Genomic DNA, 21110 nt, shown 5'->3' on the forward strand with positions numbered 1-21110 from the left:
TGTGTAACTTATTTTTTCACAACTTTCTTTATAATTGTGTACAAATATCATCGTCACTCTTTCATTATATGTCAGATTGTTTAGAAAATTTAAGGGAATTTAATGAGATTCTCGCTCGCCGACCGAGGGATCCCGCGGAAACGCGAAACGGGGAGCAACTGCGCCAGGGCGACGCGCACATCGCGACTAAAGCCGGGGTCGCCGGCCACCCCTCTCTCTCCCTTTATCGCAGAGACGGGGTCGAATTGCCGCCACCGCCGCCGCCCGCACCCCCGTTTATCGTTCGGGGTGCAGCCTCGAGGGTGAACATTATGACAGAAGGTTGGCTTCTATGAATGAATGGCCGATCTATACGCGGCGCGCCACGTTGCGTGTTTTCGGAGCCGGAAAGGCAAGACCGATTCCGTCAGGGATGAGGATCTTGTCTTCGTAGGAACGATGAAGAGGCGATTGCGAAGGCGCCAGAGTCGGGGGGTGACTTTGAGCAATATCGGCGCGTAGAAAACGAAGGGATGATGTAACGTCGAACGAGAACGACCAATATTTACGTTTGAGAGTAGAAAGAAATTCTGAATATATAGGAGATTTTTTAATAGTTTTTTTATTTCTCATTAACAATATTAGAAATATTAAAAGTGATTATTAATGTTATATATATATTATATATTGTTTTCATTGAAGTTATACTATTGGCAATATTAAATTATTAAATTTTATATTATATAATATAGATCGATATATTGCATATATCTCAATTTTATTCATCTATTATAATGATTAATAAATATGTAATCATTTCAATATTGCACAAACTGCAAAGAGCAATTACATTTCTACAAACTTGTATTGCAAAATTATTAACTTATTTTTATTCTTTTTTTTATACAAATACATAGCAATAAAGGAATTGGAAAAAGGAATTTACACAACGCGCAGAAAAAGATTTCGCGTTCCGGATGCCGTATTTTTTTACTCCCCAATAAATCGTCAGATAACGAGACGCAACGATAATTATCGCGAATAATGTGTTCTCAAACAAGCGAGGGTTTGAGTACTTAACTTCCCGGGGTGCGAGCCACTTACTTTCGTGCAGCCCTTCGTGATGCAAGTCCAAATAAAAGAATGAAGGGTTGCATTTACAGAGGCAGGCGTACTCAGCCAATTAACGAGCAAACTCCTCATTTAGAGCTTTCTTTTTTTTTGTCTTTTGCGTCAAATTTTTTCTATTTACTTTCTGTCTATTCGATAGAGAACGAAGGGTGGCATTTTTTTCGTCTCGCACCACGATGGCAACGATAGTCTGTACAGCTTGAATAATCGATACTTCCAGCATTTCTCCGCCGTTGCACACGCAGACTGCTATCGGCGTCTGCGAAACCTAATTGCGCGGTGTTCCGAGAACAAAGGAATTGGTGGTTCTTTATGACGAACGATAACTACAACAATGGGGCGAATATTCCTTCTCAATGCAAATCCCTTGCTCTTTGGGTTGTAGGGCTGAACCAATTGCGTGAATAAAAAAAAATATTAGCTGATAAAAGAGAGAAAACTTAAAGATTTTTTTATAATTTTCAAAACATCCCTCTCTCTAATATATATATGAAAGTAGAAATAAAGTTTTTCAATTAAATATGATATAAATTATGCAAATGTGAGAAAAGCTAATTTTTATACAAAGTTATTGAATAAAAATCGTAAAATGGCGCAAAGCGGAAATGCGTTCTCTATATAATTGTTAATAGCAGATAAAAGTATGATTATAAGAACATGTATAACATTTGAAGCGGTTTTATTAAATTCAAACAGCAATGTTAACAATCGTACACAACAGCGAAAATAAACACCAAACAGATTAGATATAATATTACAAATGTGTATGATTTATATATATTTTTTCTTGTTTACAACTTTAGCGAGTTGTAATATTACACATTTGCTTCAAGATATTATTTATATATAACAATTGCATATGAAATACACTTAAAGAAATTTAATATTAAAACTCAAATATATATTATATGCAAAATTTTGAATAAAATTAATGCACTGTTCCAATCACTTGTATCAAATAACATTTGATTAATTTATATAATACAGAAATGTATTATAAAATAATCTTTGTATCTTCACAGCTTTTTTATATGTATGTCGCTATGTAATGGATATGAAATAGATGCTAGTAAATAATATTGTGTTAACGAAATCAGATTATGACATATGTAAGCACAAACAATGCGTTATTATAAATTGCAAAGTGTGAAATGGAAACGATGGTCTATGATCCTGAATTACATTTAATATGTGAGCAATACCTACATTAATATTTCTTGCATTAAAATTTTTCTTATTCTACGACCAAGCTATATACACATCAAAGCGTGAGGAAATATGGCGAATTAAATCACGATAAAAATATGCATTTCTGTATAAAAGACTGCGTGACTTCCATTTTATTATCACATTCGAAGTTAATACTACTCTACATTTGTAGTAATTTGTAACTACTAATTTGATAGAGTATGGATTGATGTTTTTTGAGATATAATTCTAGCAATTGTCGACTATATGTGTGAGAATGTTTTTATAAATGCATACAATACTATTTCAATAGCTCATAAATATTAAAACGCGAAATATATAATAAAACTGTCGCTCAAGAGAAAAGTTAAGAAGATTTCATATATAAACTTTTTGCGTTTATGATATTGGAATGTGAGAAATGTAGATATATGAAACAGACTTTTATACAAAACTGCGCATTGCATTAAAGTCCATTCATGTATCTTAAATATTAGAAAGAAAAAAAATACTAAAAGTATCAATTTCATACTAATAAACGTTTTTTCGATAATCAATTTTTTAAAAAGATTTCTTAAGATTCGCAATTATATATTACTTCATACAAAACATTCTCTACATATTAAATGTGTAATAAAAATGTCATTATCTCTCACTGATATATATATATAATACTACAATCTTTTTGATTGCTCGTGCTGACATAAAAAAAGGATCTATTTCTTTACAATTCCTTATTAAATAACGGTAACATTCATCTTCAATAGAGCTGCCAGAAATTCCACTAGATAAAAAGAATACAATATATTACAATTGCAATGTAGTGTTATCATACTCACTCTTTAACAGTGTCACTATCTTCTTAATTTCATCATTAATTGCAAATGGATTTATATTACTGATTAACTGAGCAAATCCATGATATCTTGTGTGGATGAATTAGATACATTTGTATTGGTTTGCGTATTAGTTGACGACATAAGTGGCTGTAATGTTCCGGGAAAGTTTAAATTCGGCCTAATTTCTGGTTGTGTTGTAAAATTCATATTATTTTGGGGAGTAATAGAGTTCCACATTGACGTGGATTGTTGCGAATTCCAATTTATAGGAGTGTTCATTCCATTGGAGTTCCAATTCATTGGCCTATTCGTTAGAACGTTATTCGGCATTGTTTGTGTCGGAGACGTGAAAAACTGCGATTGCGTTAAATTAATCTCACTGTACTTGGTGTTTTTAGAATAATCTGGCTGAGACGTAGTCGATCTCGACATGGATAGATTTAATTCATCTAGATTACTTTTCAGCAAAGTGGCGGTTAAATCCTTTGGTTGTGGTTTTGCAGGTTGCGACACAGTTTTAGGAGTCAATATAGATTGAGATTGCAATCTTTGATGTGCTTCTTGTTGCTGAATTAATCTAGAAAGAGATTATTAATATATTTAATATTGCAATTTTAATATGATATAAATGTGTAAAATATATAGGATTTTTGAAATCTTGCCGAGACAAACCTGAGCTTATCCTCCATGGTTAATCCATTTTCAATATTTACAGGTTTGGGATTAGCGTTCGTGGATGGAATTTCGGGCGTCAAATTAATGTCCCTCAGGCTACTGTTTTGCATAAAAGTGGGCGACGTTACTTGAGAAAGCGCCTGATCGAATTGTTGTGTCTCGCGACGTACTGCATCCAATTGTCGTAACGCTTCTCGATGTTCGCTAGTTACTCGATTTATCATATCTACGACCAACGACGAAAGCGTCTCGTACTGTGACATGCTAAGATTTTGCTCTATGCAAAGAGGCAGCAGGAACGGTAGTACTTTTGTCGCCAATATTTCTTTGCCCATGCCTAACTTACTATGAGTGAGTAGCATTCTGTAAATACCTGGCGACATTAGAGAAATATATTTTGTTAATAAATCAAGAATGAAATTGGATTAAATATATACGAAGAGATGTAGTTTAAAAATTTCTATTGTTTACGATAAGAAAAAGAATTGTTTTTATGCATGCACAAAATATACAAATATAATATTTATTTATCTATAATAACATAATTAATATAATTACCTATAATAGCCATTAAAATGGCTGGTTCGCCAGAATGAGGAACTTCCTGTAGGAACGGTAATAGCTGATCGAACACCAGCCAGCGATCGAAGTTTGGCAACATTTTCGCAAGACACAGCAAGCAATTAACGCGTACTCCGAGAGTAGACTTCTTCCCCGTCGACAAACAAATCTTTTTCATTCGCGGCAGTATAGCGTTTTTAATAACTGGTCCCTCGATCATCGTCACTATGTTCGGCAATGCTGACAAGCAGAGCTCTTGGAGCTGTTCCCATTCAGATTCCAATGCACGTAATAGTATAGGCACTATGTCGGTCTTAATGACGTCCGTAGGGCACAGTTTCAATAATAAATTTATTTGCTGCATGAGAACTAAACTGATCTGTAAAAAGTATATTAACACACATGTTATTTGTCATTATATAAAAATTATATAAATATTATATATTATCGTTATTATACCTAATTTTTATTTTATATCTATTACAAATTTTATGTCAGAATTTTTTGGTGCAAATGTGAAAATATGTACTTACTTGTGGTGGATCTTCCAAAGCAAGAACAGGTTTCAAATTAGGAAGGATATGTTCTCGAAACTCCTCTACCTCAGTAACTTCCATGACCTGCAGTATACTCGGCAATACAAACGGTATCATAGGTGGATTAACCAATTCTTTATAAAGCGCAGGTAATACTCTATGAAGAGCAACTCTATGTGGCAATTGTTTCAACAGCTGTGGAAGACCTTTATAAAATTGCGATTTTTGAAGATTATCCCATTGGAATAATTTGTCCAAGTAATTTAACGTCTTAACACCAATGTCCGTAAAATAATCGATCTGTAATAATGGAAATAATATCATGGATATCATCAATTATAATTGAAGTATCTCTTTCCTCAATTACTTAAAAAATTAAAAATTTTCGATATTTTGTAAAAAAATAAATCACAGAGCTTTCACAAAGAATATTACTTTAAGAAGAAGCTACCTTGATGAATTGATGAGCGTCTAATCTCAATTCTGGATTATGACTCAACATGAGCTTTACAGTATCTCTCAGAGTCTCGGGAATTGAAAGCAATTTTGTCGAAATACTGGATCCCTTAAAATTTTCTAGGAAACGTCGGCATTTTCCCAAATCATTGTGAGATTCGTAAAGCGGTTGATGTTGCGAGGAATGTATCATATATATCAGCATGCCTAAGGCAAAAATATCGCTTGCAGGTCCGTTACTACTCGCTAATATGCACTCAGGCGCCTGGTAATTTAATTGAGGTTGCACAACCGCTGGGAATGTCGGATCATATTCAGAATATAACCATGATGGCTGCAATAAAAAAAGTGCAACTCATGTATACACAAAATAAAATGTTGATTGATCATTTATGAATAATAATTGCATACTGTGCAATTTTGTTTCAACTTATAGAATATAAAAATTGAATAATCATCTATGTTTTTCTTATTGAGCATAATTAGCTTTTAATTATATTAAGGTACACTAATATAAATAGGGATTATCATATCGATAATTTTTATACCTGATTGCTGTCTGGATTTTGATTTAAGGCACAGAAATCGAAGCCAAATATCTTCCAAGCTCCATGAATATTAATAACAATTGATTTTGGACACAGATTCCTATGCAACAGTTTTACATCGCCATGTAAGAATGCCAGACCTTCTCCCAGTTGCAACAATCCATAGCGTATTTCTATGTCATGTAGCTTGTAATCTCTCAAATTCACCGGAGTTGGTTGAGGTATATTCTCGTAATTACCTAAAACATATTTTTATATGTCAATATTATATGTATTAAACAAAATATATTGATTTCAATGCAATATAATTTAATTTATTTAATAATACTAAAAAAGATTTGTCTACCTAATACATTAGCCAGACTAGCAAACACTGGTTCAGTCGCAAACGCAAGACTGTCCCTCGATTCCTCCAGAGGATGTTGCACGATCAAAACTTGTGGATGTCTAAGTTTCGTCAACTGCGTTACGCCTCGTTTCAGGGTTTCCAATATAAGTTCTCGATCCGCTTTGGCGGGCCATTTCTCCAGCATTCGTTTCTCAAAGACGAAAATCGCGGCTTCCTGCTTGGTGGACTTTTTATAGCCACTGTAAATCTTCCACAATAATCCTGGTCCAGCACTTGCCACATGTGCGGTCGCTTCGAACTCCCTGGTGACAGGATTGCCAGGTAAAACGCTGGACAACTGTGACAAACCGTACGCCGTATTTTGGACGGTGTTGCTGATAGTATTGCTGACTGTGTTTCGAAGTTTGTTGAGAACATCCATCCTGATCCTGTCACTTGTCACTTGGCAACTTATTACTTGTCTCCATGAAAAAACGCGCACGCAGAGTGTCAAAAAGATTCTTGGGATTGAATCAAGGTTTATCTGTGTGCGTTGAAGGAGATAAATATTGCTCCATATAAATATCGCTTTTTAACAATTTTCCAGCTCCGCAAATCACTGCTGTCAATGAATCATCGCACGAAGCATGAAATTCGAGGACTTTTTTATTTTACCTGCCAACAACGTAACAGATAGAAAATATTAAACTTCAACGCTATCAAGCAAGATTTGTGCAAGAAGTTGTTAAATATAATGGAAATTTAATCCTTCTCTCTGGTTTCTCAGCTACAATACTTTTTACGTGAAACTTCTTCTTATCTATATGGCTGGTTAGGCCTTTTTACGTGAAACGTGAAGAAGACATAAAGAGAGAAGAGAAAAGATAAGAAAACTTGATTCAAAAAATTCCATGTTACAAAAAATCGCCTGTAGAGGCCACTTTAGGGTGCATTTTCACTTGACGCTGTGACGCTGGATTTCAGCGTCAAGCATCAATAAAAACAAATTGACGTTAGCGTCTGTTGATGCTGGCGTGAAAACAGCCTAGCATCCAAGTTACAACTATGACAAGCGTCTCGTTCTTCGTTCTCTGAAAGCGGAACAAATCAAGCTTTTTCTTCTTGACGCTAGCGTCAGAAATCAGATCACGTGATCAATTAGACGCTAGCGACAAATTGATAGTGAAATCGCACCCTTATATTAAAATTAAATCAAACAGTAACTGGTTAACTTCACTTCGCTCACCGGTATATACAAAGTGCAACTAACGCATTTGATATACAACTGACAATGAGATTAAATTAAATTAACGCTTAAACTGACGCTACAAATATTTGATCGATATATCGGGATGGAGAAATCCTTATCTCTTTCGCTCCGATCAATCAAATGATTCAAATGATAGAAATGATTGAAAAATTCACGTGCCATAACAGTAAGGAAGGAGGAATAAAAACACGGCCCACAGACGTAATAAAATACGGTAGATGGAACATCAGCCACCGATATGCGCGCGCGTTCGACTTTAACCTTCAAGTGGCGCTGCGTCACGTGGTCGCGCGGCGGTCGGAATTCGGCGGCGCGGAGTGGGGGTGAGTGGTGGGGGGTGCGCCGTGCGCCGCGCGCGCACCCCCCACCACTCACCCCCACTCCGCGCCGCCGAATTCCGACCGCCGCGCGACCACGTGACGCAGCGCCACTTGAAGGTTAAAGTCGAACGCGCGCGCATATCGACACGCGCTCTCTCCCTCTCGTCGTAAGCTAATTGACGAATCACAGTCGAGCATTCTCTAAAGTCCCTAGAACATATGGAGGCTAATCGCGGAATTTTCCAGCGCAACTTTGCGTAGAGAGTTTCCCTTCGTTGTCTTCTTCATCTTTATGGCGTATCGTAAGGATGCATTTTCACTTGACGCTGTGACGCTGGATTTCAGCGTCAAGCATCAATAAAAACAAATTGACGTCTGTTGACGCTGGCGTGAAAACAGCCTAGCGTCCAAGTTACAACTATGACAAGCGTCTCGTTCTTCGTTCTCTGAAAACTGAACAAATCAAGCTTTTTCTTCTTGACGCTAGCGTCACAAATCAGATCACGTGATCAATTAGACGCTAGCGACAAATTGATAGTGAAATCGCACCCATACATCGTCAGCCTTCCCTCTGATATTCGACAGCCAATAGAAAACTCTCGTTCTTAGTTTCCAAAATATTACTAGAAGAATCACCAGAAAACGAGCTCTTCTATTGGTATCGAACATCCGAGTGTCGCGGTATGAATCTCGCATTACGAAGAAGAGTTGCCATACTTGGAAAATAGTCGCTTCAGTCGCTTGTTATCAGCGGATGGCGAGTTAACATCGGCTTCGGTGCAATTGGCATCTACAAATCACGATCACGGAGAATTATGTATTTTAAATCGTGCAAGCAATTGCTTTTATTCGGAGCAGCATGAATCTGCATGGCATCGCGTAGGAAGGAAAATTCGGGCTGTTACACCGCGACGTCGCGGTTTCCTCGGTAACGTGACGGCGATACATCACGGTGGTTGACAGCTGACCTCGTCGGCGTCTTCGTGTATCTTGGAGCATCTTCCAGTATGCGTCCATGAATTCCTATGACCTTTGCGCGATCCTAAATAAATTAAGCAATTATAACACCTATCTTTCCTTCGTCTGACAATATAGTTCGTACCGATAGTGCATATCGTCGTGGGTATCTTGTCCCAATCTCGCGCCGAGGATTGTTGATCGTAAGGGCGAGCAAAATGTCTGACGTAGCGAATTTGACATACAGCTGCGTGAATAAACTCGTAGAAAAGGCAAAGATTGATTTTACGGGAAAGGAGCCACATAATATATATTCGAGGCTGCCCGCTATGCGACAAAAATTCGAAGCAGCGAGGAATCAGGGAGACGATGAGACTGCATACATTTTTCTAAAAAGATGGTTGAATTCGGTCGAGTGGATAAAAAAAACTCGGGATTATAAAGCTGGTAAATCGATCTACTCCACGAACATGACTATTGATCAGGTAGGAAGCCGTGTACAATGTGTGTTGCAAGAGTTGTATATCATGTATACGTATCATATAGGCAGCAAAAAAATATATGAATGTTTATATTCTAGATAAATGAAGCAAAAAACATACTTGCAGACTTGAGGCAAAAATTAGAAATACGCTATGAACGTAGTTCTAAAAAGCATAATGATACAGTAGAAAAAATGGAGGTAGAAACAGATGGAGTAGAAGTGACGGAGATCTATGCACCGAACAATGACATTGGCTTGAAATTACCAGAAACACCAACTGACGATCCTTTATATGGTGATAGTGATGAATTTATATCATGCAATCAATTGTATCATTTGATACATATACAACAAGAAAGTAGCAGATATTTGCTCATTGATATTAGGCAGAAGATTAGTTACGACAGATCTAAAATAAAATCTGATAAATGCATTAACATTCCACAATCTGAAATTAAACAAGGGTAAATAAATCTTTTTTCTATATTTTATAATTTTGTTTTTCTTAATTTATATTTAATATCTAATGTTTCTTGCAATGGGTTTGTTTTCAGAAAACTTGGTCGCTACTTTTTGAAATGCTTACATAAAGATACGCAGTATAATTCAGTTGAATTATATAGTCATCGATCAGCACAATATGTGGATATTGTAATCTTGCTGGACTGGAATACTATGCAAGAATCTCTGACATCCACTTCTCATCTACATATATTAAAGAATATTTTAAAAAATTGGGATCCTGGTACAACGTATAACAAGATTAAGATTCTAAATGGAGGGTACCAAGAATGGCTGCAAAGATACCCGGCATTCACAACAAATCCCAATGTAGATAATCAAATAAATGAATCTAAAAACATCGAGAACGAGATTTTAGAGACGATCGAATATCCGGAATGGGTGAATGAAATCGAAGTTGAGATCACAAAGAGCAAATTAAATAATACAAAAACCTCCAACATTGACATCGATGAGGAAATGGAAAAAGGTGACAACAAGTCTGCAATGTCCAAGCATGCCAGGTCGAACAGTAACGATGTCACTTCTTCGACCAAGTCCAAGAGTTTCACTAGTCAAGTAACGATAACAATCGATGACAAATGGCCGTCTCGGAGTGACAATGCGAACGCGCAACGATTACAGAGTCCAGATATAATAGTTCCTCAGCACAAGATATCATCGAACACAACATTGCAGAATGAAATAAACTCGAAGCCGGTAATCGATCGCAGTAGCAAACCAGCCGCCTTGAAGACGTACGATCCGCGATGTAAAGAAGTATTGAGGTTCATGAAAGAACTAAATGAATTGGCAAAGTCGAAGTTGAAGCTGGCCAACGAGTTGTTGAGTCAGGAATGCGAACTCTATTCGCAGCGTGATGACAAGTACAGTGCCAGTGACGAAAAGTATTTACGCTACGAGATAAAATCTCTAAAAGTTAAACTGGAGGACATGGTACTTATTTATTTAACAGTTCAATATTTTCAGTTTTTTCACAGTATGTAAGAGCCATAAATGTTAAATTGTAATTTTTATAAATTATATTACATTTTTATTAATATTTATATTGCAGCACAAAATGTATCTCAAGATCGAAAATGAGTTTAATGAGTATATAAAGGAAGCAGATACGATTAAGTTTAATCCCATTGACGACAACGAAAAGAAGAATCTTGAACTCAATCTCTCTTTTTCGAAAAATAAAATCAAAGAAATTGAGAGCAAACGAAAAAAGCTATATGAGTAAGTGTATATTAAATTAACATTATATAGAAATCATATTACGTTAATATTGATCTGCTCTTTGTTAATAATATAAAAAACTAGACCAATATAAGTTAGAGATAATGTAGTGATCATTCACTTCTCACTTCACATGACTAGTCATATATACATAAATATATCTCATTGTCAGTACTGTATTCTTAAATCATTAATCAAAGATTTAAAAAAGGACAAAAAGAAATAATTTGGATTGTTTTTGATGTGCTTCTAAAATATCTTACAACCAGTAATTAATAAATGGAAGCGAATTGCTATATAAATCAATTTAAGTGAAACAATAGTGATCATGTTATATGCGATTGTGTTCTAGGTTGTAAATCTTATATTTTATACATTTTTTAAATATGATTTCTGGAAATACTTTGTGATGATAAGTTACAATGGTTTCTTTAATAACTATAATATGTCCTTCTTCCTTTATTAAAATTGTGGTTTTTACAAGTAGCAAGTTTGTTTTGTGATTTTATTAAATTTGTATTATATTGCATGATTGTAGAGATTTTTTGGAAAGGGAGCACAGGGAGATAACAGTGAAACAAAATGATAATGAAATTTACAAGGAGCCTCTAAAAACGGATGGTCCAACCATTAATACCGGCTTAGAGCGCTCTTATTCAAGTCCAAATTTACTGCAGGTACGAAAAATTTTGCGATACAGTCTTACAATCAGTTCGTTCTCTTTTGTTTATCTATTTAAAATAGCAATCGCAAAAATTACACACGAACATTTCTGCGTTAAATTCCATTAGTTGGGAGATCGTAAAACACCTCAGGTAGATAGAACTTCTAAGCCACATATATCGCCTCGCAAACAGAATGGATCTATTGGAAATGAAAACGTCAAAGTCTCTCCTCTTAGTTGGGGAAATCGGGAGGAACGAATGACTCCTATTCATGGCAGTGTTGTAAGTACTTATCCGGACAAGAATATGCGCGGGTGCTTTCCGGCAAAATTGCTCTAATACGGTCTTACAGACATTATTGCAGCTTTTGCTTTTATTAATTGCGACATTGGGAACAAATATTTGGCTTTCAACAATTAAAACTAATCGTGGTGATGGGTTTTCAGTTTTGCATTTCATATGGTGCTTGGCATAATATTGCGTGTATGATACTGAATGATATTTATTGGCATAATAGTAGTATACGACAGAATACAGTTTTAATCACTATTAATGCGATACCATTTTAAGTTCTTGTGCATAATTACAATGGTATCGCATTAATAGTGATTAAAATTGTATTCTGTCGTATACTACTATTATGCCAATAAATATCATTCAGTATCATACACGCAATTACACAGAATTTTTTATGTAAATGTAATTTTACATTTGTCATTAATTTTGAAATGTAAGATTTAGTTTTAATTTTTTTTTAATTTTGAATCTTTATATAGATATTGACAATTAATGTCGTTATAAAAATTTAATCTAAAGATTTCAAAATTTTCTTAATCATATCATAATCTATTAATATATGCACTGCAAAAAGCTGCTCTCATCAAAAATACTGTAAAATATGAAATCTTAGATTTATAATAGTTTAGTGAAGAAATATTCTATTTCAAATATTATTTTATGTAAAAGCAAATGTAAGGTAGCAAAATAGTACGAGAGAAAATATGATAAATAATAGTAAAAATCATAAGATAAATAATAATAGTAAGAGTAGCTAAAGATGAGACGAAGAGAGGGTTGATAGTATTTAATATACGCACAGACATGCACATATTATTAGTATTAAAATTGCAATATTATATATATATATACACATACATACATACATTTCGCGAGAAACAAAATCGAAACTTTGCGACTTGTGGAGCACGTGCCTTATAACAGGATAAATGAACACGTGTACGCGCACATATTTCAACACTGGTGAGGTTTCTCAATCTAATCTGTAGACAAATTTTCGAGAGAGATGATTAGTACTGTACACACGTGCTAGTATCCGAGCAACATTAGCCAGATTCGGGATCGCCTGTCAAAGGCGCTTTTGTGATAAAGACTCTTTACGTTAGAGAGTCATTTTTTAGAATTATAAAATTTGATTATAATAAAAAGTAAATTATCTAAAAAGAAATATCTTAATATATATATACATATAAGTGCACTGGCTAATTTAATTGTTCATTAATTTAATACAACGGTATAATGTTTAATTACAATTTGATGCATGATAATACAATCAAGCATATGTATGGATATAGTGCTTATTATTTCGTGATCAAGTAATCTTTCGTTGAAATGTGCTGGGAAATGTTAGACAATGGTGTATCTTCAAAGGAAATTTACTCCACTGCAATTGCTTAATTATTTTAAAAAGGTAGTCAATAAGTGGAAAAGAAAAACGTATTTTTATACTTTGTGCATTTTACATTAATATTAAAATAATTCATCTGACACAGAGAAATATGTGATTAAAAAATTAGTCATATATAATGTGGCATTTGGGGTGTACATTTGTGCTTTTAAAAATTATTGTATCTGTGATTGAATTAGTTTTGTTACACAATTATATCACGAAACTAATTAACTTAATGAATTTTGAACTTATAAGTAGTATCCTGTACTTACATATATAATTTAAGTATTAAATGCCATTTATTAAAAGATAATTAAATAGTATAATATAATTAAATATCATTTATTAAAAAGTAATAAATGGCAAATTATCTATTTATAGATACGTCAAAATAAATGCGTTATAAGGTTTGATTGACCATCACATGTTGATGTAAATAAACCAATAACAACTCGCTTAATTACATTACGTTCCAAAGTAGATCGTGCAGTTCTACAACTGCGAATTTCTATCTTTGAGAAGGATTAGTCATTTGCGCATATTTATTCTTTTATTGTATCTGAAAATTTTATAAAAATAAATTTTTAAGACGTTTTCGGTAATCGTAAATATTTCGAAAAGATTGTCAAAGTTTGTTTCAAAGTTTTAGTTTTCTAGAATAGACATCTAACATTAAAATGTTACGTATAAAAGACGAGCGGGATAAAATTAAAATATATCTTTCAATGGAAAATTTCATTCTCTCAATACATTATCTCTTATCATATCACGGAAGGTGTATGATGTGCGTGTGTGTATTTATGATATAGTGATATGATTGATAATGTGTTTTATCAGCGTAAAAGTGACTGTCTTCTATTTACAGCATCCGGGCACAACCGGTCTGAAGAACTTGGGCAATTCTTGTTACATGAACAGTATCATTCAATGTCTGAGTAACACGACGAATTTGGCGAAATATTTTACCGACAACTCATACGCCGACGATCTTAATACAAGTAATGATAATATGACACAAGGCCAAGTCGTGGAGGAAGTGGCCCAAGTAATTAAAGCGCTATGGAGAGGCCAGTACAAAAGTATATCCCCTCATGATTTAAAGGTACTTTAGTTCTTATTTTAAACAAATGAATTCTAATCTTGTCTTACTTTTAAGCATCAAATCAAGTCCTTTAGTTTTTTATTTATGCATTCGAATGAGATTTTTGTCTTCTACATTGACTTTTATATATGCCAACGTAATTTTTTTTTCAATTGCATTATTACTAGGTCGCGGTCGGGCAATACAAATTGCAGTATGAAAGTTACGAACAACAAGATTCTCATGAATTTCTCATGTTCCTCTTAGACTGGATGCATAATGATCTTAAAAAGGTAAGAAGTCTTTATGATTTAAAGCGATTTAATGAAAACTAATTACACAAGAGATATTCAAACTGCCTTTCGTTCATAGGAAGCGAAAATGCCAATCGAAATGACCAACGCAGAGAAAGAATGGGACAAGGCGATGGATTCTCAAAGATCCATAATATCGGATTTATTTTTTGGACAATTAAGATCTACTATCACATGTTCATTTTGCAACGAAGCGAGTACTACATACGAGACATTTACTACTTTGACCATGTTTCTATCTCAGTCTAATCGGTGTACATTAAATGTGAGTATTATGCAAAGTACGATTTGTACGATTACTTGAATGAAATATGTATAATGTTTTTGCTTCGTATTTATAAATATAATTCGCCCCATTAAATTATTTATCAAAACGAAAGGATATATTGCGTTTTGTGAGAATTATATGTTTCGTGTGTAAAAACGTTTCGTTCTTCGTTAGGATTGCATGGAGAAGTTTGTGACGGGACAAAAGGTGAGCGGATGGAAATGTCCCAAGTGCCAGACACTCCGTGACGTGACAAAGAAGTTTGATTTTGTCAAACTCGCGCCCATCGTCGTAATTCACTTGAACCGTTTCGCCGAGAGAGGCGGATGGTTGGAAAAGGGCAACACCGCCGTTGATTTTCCCCTCACGGGATTCAACTTAAAGCCTTATCTCGTTACGGAGAATACGAAGGCGAATATCATGACGAATAATATTCGCAATTACAATTACACTCTCTACGCGATGTCCAATCACTATGGAACGATGGATGGCGGTCATTACACAGCGTTTTGCAAAAATGCTACTCAGAATAAGTATGTATAGCAAATTTGAAAAATCCATAAAAGTTATTAAAAATAAAGCGTTAAATTTAACATCAATTTTTTATCTCTTTTTACAAGTATTGTTATTAGAGAGATAATCTCTTATAAAGTATGAATATTTTTCAATAATATTTTTTTATATTTCTAAACATTTTGAACATTCTTATAATTGATTATAACGACAATTGTTAATGTATAAATTTATGCATTTGCAGATGGTATAAGTACGATGATCAAACTGTCACGGAAGTGTCGCCGAGCCAAGTAAAGGCTCAAAACACGAGTGCCTATTTATTGTTCTATACCTCATTTCCGAATACGATTATGTAGTAGAATGAAGATGTGACCGCGGACACGATTAACATTCGGTTATGACGAAAGTCTTAATAGTCTTAATATAGTGCTGTGTAATCTTTCTCTTAAGTATGATATCGCGCTAATCTAAATCTTAAAGTCTTACTATTACGAGAAAGATTACACACAGCAATGTGATCCTCGATGCTCTGTAGATACGGTATATTTTATATGATAAATTCTGTGCATAAACAGAAGAAAACGTATAGGGGCTGTGATGGTATCGAAAGCTTTATTGGTGCTGGCATTCATTAAAAATATGTAAATACGTAGAGCAGTTGCAATTCCTTTCTGTATTTCCATTGCAGTCTGTCGCCTTAGAAAAAAAGTAAAATATAATTGCGTTCGAGAATATTTTAATACACGTGTATGTATGTTTGTGTGTGTGTGTGTACAGCTTCGTATATATAATTTTATATATATATATAAATCAGAATATCAATTGAAATATTAATATAGATTATATTTATTAAGATTATTTCTCGCATATTATAGTCGGGTGTACTTTGTTTATTTGCCAGTTGTTTTTTTTTTTCTTTTGTGTTGAAATGAAGTGACAGGGGCCACATAGTTCTTTGCCTTATCGAGTGGTTTAGATAAAATTTTCGTAGACGAATTTATTTGAATTAAAATTTATTATGTATTTATTTGTATTTTGTACAAATGATCTTGATGATCATCAAACATAATGTTAACTGACGTAAATCATGGATAAAACGCATATTTTGTATGCAGCTTAGACAGAGCAGCATTAGCAGCATTAACTGCCTTCTTTGCTGCGCTGCCAGTATTGTTGCAACGCAACCATTTTGTACTTGAAACGCTTTATTAAAGTTAGAAATTAAGTTTCTTAATGACTTGTACATAACAAAAGGAGAGAGAAAGAATTTTACTTAAAAAGTAAATAATTAAATAGCATCCCGTTATGTACGAGTCATTGTAAGCTCATGAATGGCTTAGAGTAGTCGAAAGAAATTACGTTTGATGATTAATCAAGCGTAACATCTGGATATTTGGAACATTGACTCAATGGAATATATATTGTGAGCTTTGCGCAAAATTCTATAAATCTAGCTATTAAATAACATGCATTTGCAAAGGCTATATTCAGAGAATTTAGCACAAAACTCGTTAGTTCATCACGCAATTCGCGTTATTGCCATATAATTATACTTTATCTATGCGATGCATAATATACAATACAATTAAGACCATAACGTTGTCGGACAATGTCAATAACATCATTACAATTATGTATAATGTATCTTTTCGTTTCATTTGCTCCCCTTTAACTATAATTATATATATGCAACTTATCATATCCATTTATCCTCTATACTTTAATCGTTTAAAAAATTTTTAGTGCTAGTTTATATCGAATGTGCAATTTGAAGTTTTTTAATGAATTTCTGCAAATATGTGCATAAAACGAAGAAAATTGGTGCTTATCTTTTTATGTACAATTTATAATGTAACTCTGAAAATTGATTTTGCAAATATACATTATACATTTAACGAATGATCGACACTATAATAAATATGGAAAATGTATTTCAAGTATATTTACCATATTGAATAGTTTTCACGGATCTTACTATCATTCTATTTACGTGATTAACATTAAAAAAAAATGTATTACTTTGAAGATTAACATTTCTTTGTGTAATCAGACGACTTATGCGTTTGCATTATAACTTTATAAACGCATTGTCTAATTTCGAATCTGGATTATATAATATTTTTGAACATTTACATTTTTGCATAAAGAATAAGAATTTAAACTATTAATAATGTTTTATTTTTCCAATTAAATAATATCTTTTTTATTAGGCTCTGGATATATTTAGAAAAAATAGATTGGATTTCAAAAACTTGTTAATACAATTAGTTCTTGATAGATTAGAGCGAAATAACAGAATTAATATATTTGTTAAAAAATGTAAAAATTGACGATAAAATTTTTCTTAAGTTTCTAATTTTGCAATACTTGATATAATGATGAATATATATATATATATATATGCTTATTTCTATCAAGTCTAATTTATTTTTATTGTTATATAATTATTATTATAAATATGTTATTGGCAATGTGTGTGTCTCTTTTACATTTTACATATAAACGCGTTTGCGCGTATTACATTCGTTTATTCGTGCCAGCACGAAGGAGGGCAATATACAATCAGTCATTAGAATTAACATCGAGGATGGGGGTCCAAACGCCGTGGCCCCTCACAAAACTGCCGAACTTCAGCGCGTCGTTAATAATTCTCGCGCAATCTGTAGCTCAATACACGTTCGCGCGATTCGAGCCTTAATCGGAAACTTCTCGCTATTTTTCTCGGCCGCCACCCTCGTTAAGACAATTTATATTCTTTTATCCTTTAATGCGACTCTCGAGTGCACCCTCTTATACCCTCCCCCTGTCCTCGTCGCCGCCAAACGCGCGCGCACACACTTGAACCCCCTTCTTCCCCACAACTTTTTCCATATTCCAATTAGGGATATTTCCCATTGATTTAAGGCCCCGGTCGTCGGAAGGCGAGCGAATATTAACGGCTTAACACCGCGATAAATTTACAGTGCCGATATGCCGCGGGTATATCTCCTCCCTCGTCGCACATACCTCCCCTCCGCCCCCCTCGCCGATTCTAGGAACAGGGTGAAAAAAAATTCCCCGGAGGAGAGGACGACGTCAGGATCGCGTGCGCTTTTACGCGTACGCCGAGTACTTTACGAGTCGCAAAAACTCTCGTAACATTAATCACCTTGCTTATCCGAAATCGATATCCCGGAGGCTGCAAGTATGAGCGGGCCGCGCGTGTCACCGTCTGTTTACGAGTGTTTCTTTCAGCTCGTTTCTTTTGTCCCCCGAAAGAAGAAAAAGTTATTTCGCGCCCGGGTTGCACGCGACGATATGGAGATTATGTATATACATAGATCTTTATAAGAAATTGAATAAAACAAACGTAAGTATCGCGTGTTCTCTCTCTTGCGAGATATTCTTTTTTCATTAAAAAGATATCGCATTTGCCAGGTCTTTGTGTTTTAAATATATTCATATTGGCTGAAGATTTTATATCTATACATATATATATATATATATATATATATATATATATATGTTATTATATGTACCCCATGTTCTCGAAATTATTATATATATATATTCGCATCAAAGGACCGAACGCAGTAATATTTTTGAACATATCAGAGAAAAGAGAGAAGAGAGATATATATATATATATGTGTATAAAACGAATATTAATGTTTTTTCTATAATTGATATTATTTAGAGCATCAAAAGATAATATGGAATATAAATTAAAAGACATCGAAAACCTGTTAATTAGTCTGTTCTCCCTTATTATATGCATAAATAATTTATCGCATTATTAAATCATATATGTATATATACGCATAATTAAAAATATATTTATGAATATGGACAGTGAAATATAGAATGAATATAGTCGAGCTACTCTACTTAAAAATTACAAGTAGTTATAGTCAAGGTTTCGTCCGCCGTGACGTCATGCCAGCCGCTTGAAGTGACTCTTGTAAACGCGTATCGTCTATGCGTGTGTGTGAACGATCTATACTAAACAAATCGAACATTTAGTTCGTGCTGTTGTCGGTGTTTCGACGTGTGTATATTGTTGCAGTTAATCACACCGAACTATACGCATTTTTGGTAAATATTTATTAACTCCATTCATAATAGAAACTTATTTCATATACGCAATAAAGCATACACTTCCCTTGAACTTTGAAAGCTCAACATTATAACCTCATCACGAGTTTTTGTATCGAAGATCTTCAGCATTATAATTTTGAATTTTTTGAATTAAACGTATAGCCTCTTTGCTCTAACGAATATTGCATATTTATTTAGGTATATATATTTCTCTTACTGTGTATATTAATGTGTGTATTTTTTGCATTTTTTTATTCCGAAAAAATTGATATTCTTACATTTTATTTGGTGTCATTTTTACTTGTGACGCTTTATAGCAATGTTTTATATGAGAAATAATCGTCATATATATATATATATATATATATATATATATAATAATAGACAAAGCATATATATATATTGTATAAGGATTTTTTCTTTTCTTTCTTAGCATATTAATTTAACATTTTTCTTGACTATTATATTTGTCATGATATACATCAAAATGACTAATTTATTGAATTATTAAATTACGGATATATATAAAAATGTTTTATGAATATAAACTTGTAGTAATATAGAACGGAAATCATCGAGCTATTCTACTAGGAATAATCAGTAGTTATGATCAAGGTTTCGTCCGTCGTAATTCGTGATTATCCGCTACAGATGGCGTTCAAAGCGCTACAGGTGGCTCCTTGTTGTCCTTGTCGCGATCTATGTAAATAAATCGAAAGTTCCGTTGAGTTTAGTGTGATTGTTGCTGCTCCGTGTCGATGCCTGTGTCGTTACGAATTACGTCGATTAAACACGATTTATGTCGTATTTTTGGTAAATATTTATTAACTCCATTCATAATAGAAACTTATTTCATACGCAATAAAGCATATACTTCCCTTGAACTTTGAAAGCTCAACATTATAACCTCATCACGAGTTTTTGTATCGAAGATCTTCAGCATTATAATTTTGAATTTTTTGAATTAAACGTATAGCCTCTTTGCTCTAACGAATATTGCATATTTATTTAGGTATATATATTTCTCTTACTGTGTATATTAATGTGTGTATTTTTTGCATTTTTTTATTCCGAAAAAATTGATATTCTTACAACATTTTATTTAGTGTCATTTTTACTTGTGACGCTTTATAGCAATGTTTTATGTAATTATGAGAAATAATCGTCATATATATATATAATAATAATAGACAAAGCATATATATATTGTATAAGGATTTTTTCTTTTCTTTCTCAGCATATTAATTTAACATTTTTCTTGACTATTATATTTGTCATGATATACATCAAAATGACTAATTTATTGAATTATTAAATTACGGATATATATATAAATGTTTTATGAATATAAACTTGTAGTAATATAAAACGGAAATCATCGAGCTATTCTACTAGGAATAATCAGTAGTTATGATCAAGGTTTCGTCCGCCGTAATTCGTGACTATCCACTACAGATGGCATTCAAAGCGCTACAGGTGGCTCC

The 21110-nt window shown here is 33.7% G+C and overlaps 2 protein-coding genes across 4 annotated transcripts; one reads left to right on the forward strand and one right to left on the reverse strand.

Moving 5' to 3' along the window:
* Positions 1-2032: 2032 nt before the first annotated feature.
* On the reverse strand, positions 2033-7300 carry LOC145938508 (SCY1-like protein 2). The gene is made up of 7 exons (XM_083042202.1): positions 6260-7300; positions 5914-6152; positions 5361-5699; positions 4907-5209; positions 4371-4752; positions 3810-4185; positions 2033-3714 (listed from the first exon to the last, which is right to left on the reverse strand). The coding sequence occupies exons 1-7, from the start codon at positions 6681-6683 to the stop codon at positions 3201-3203; spliced, it is 2577 nt and encodes an 858-aa protein (XP_082898328.1). The 5' UTR covers positions 6684-7300; the 3' UTR covers positions 2033-3200.
* Positions 7301-8558: 1258 nt separating this feature from the next.
* LOC145938459 (uncharacterized) lies at positions 8559-16201 on the forward strand. Of its 3 annotated transcripts, XM_083042123.1 has the most exons (12): positions 8560-8836; positions 8927-9273; positions 9369-9736; positions 9827-10730; positions 10849-11018; positions 11557-11695; positions 11810-11965; positions 14236-14472; positions 14640-14744; positions 14824-15030; positions 15208-15566; positions 15791-16201. In XM_083042123.1, exons 2-12 carry the CDS (start codon positions 9007-9009, stop codon positions 15903-15905), a joined length of 3027 nt encoding a protein of 1008 aa, XP_082898249.1. In that variant the 5' UTR covers positions 8560-8836; positions 8927-9006; the 3' UTR covers positions 15906-16201. The 3 variants fall into 3 exon arrangements, with proteins under 3 accessions (XP_082898250.1, XP_082898249.1, XP_082898248.1); XM_083042122.1 differs by having other exon boundaries at positions 8560-9273; XM_083042124.1 differs by lacking the exon at positions 11810-11965 and having other exon boundaries at positions 8559-9273.
* Positions 16202-21110: the final 4909 nt, after the last annotated feature.

This window comes from Prenolepis imparis, unplaced genomic scaffold (assembly GCF_030444845.1).
Source record: "Prenolepis imparis isolate NDT839.2.m4 unplaced genomic scaffold, iyPreImpa1.0 SCAF_7, whole genome shotgun sequence".
Classification (NCBI taxonomy): Eukaryota; Metazoa; Arthropoda; class Insecta; order Hymenoptera; family Formicidae; genus Prenolepis; species Prenolepis imparis.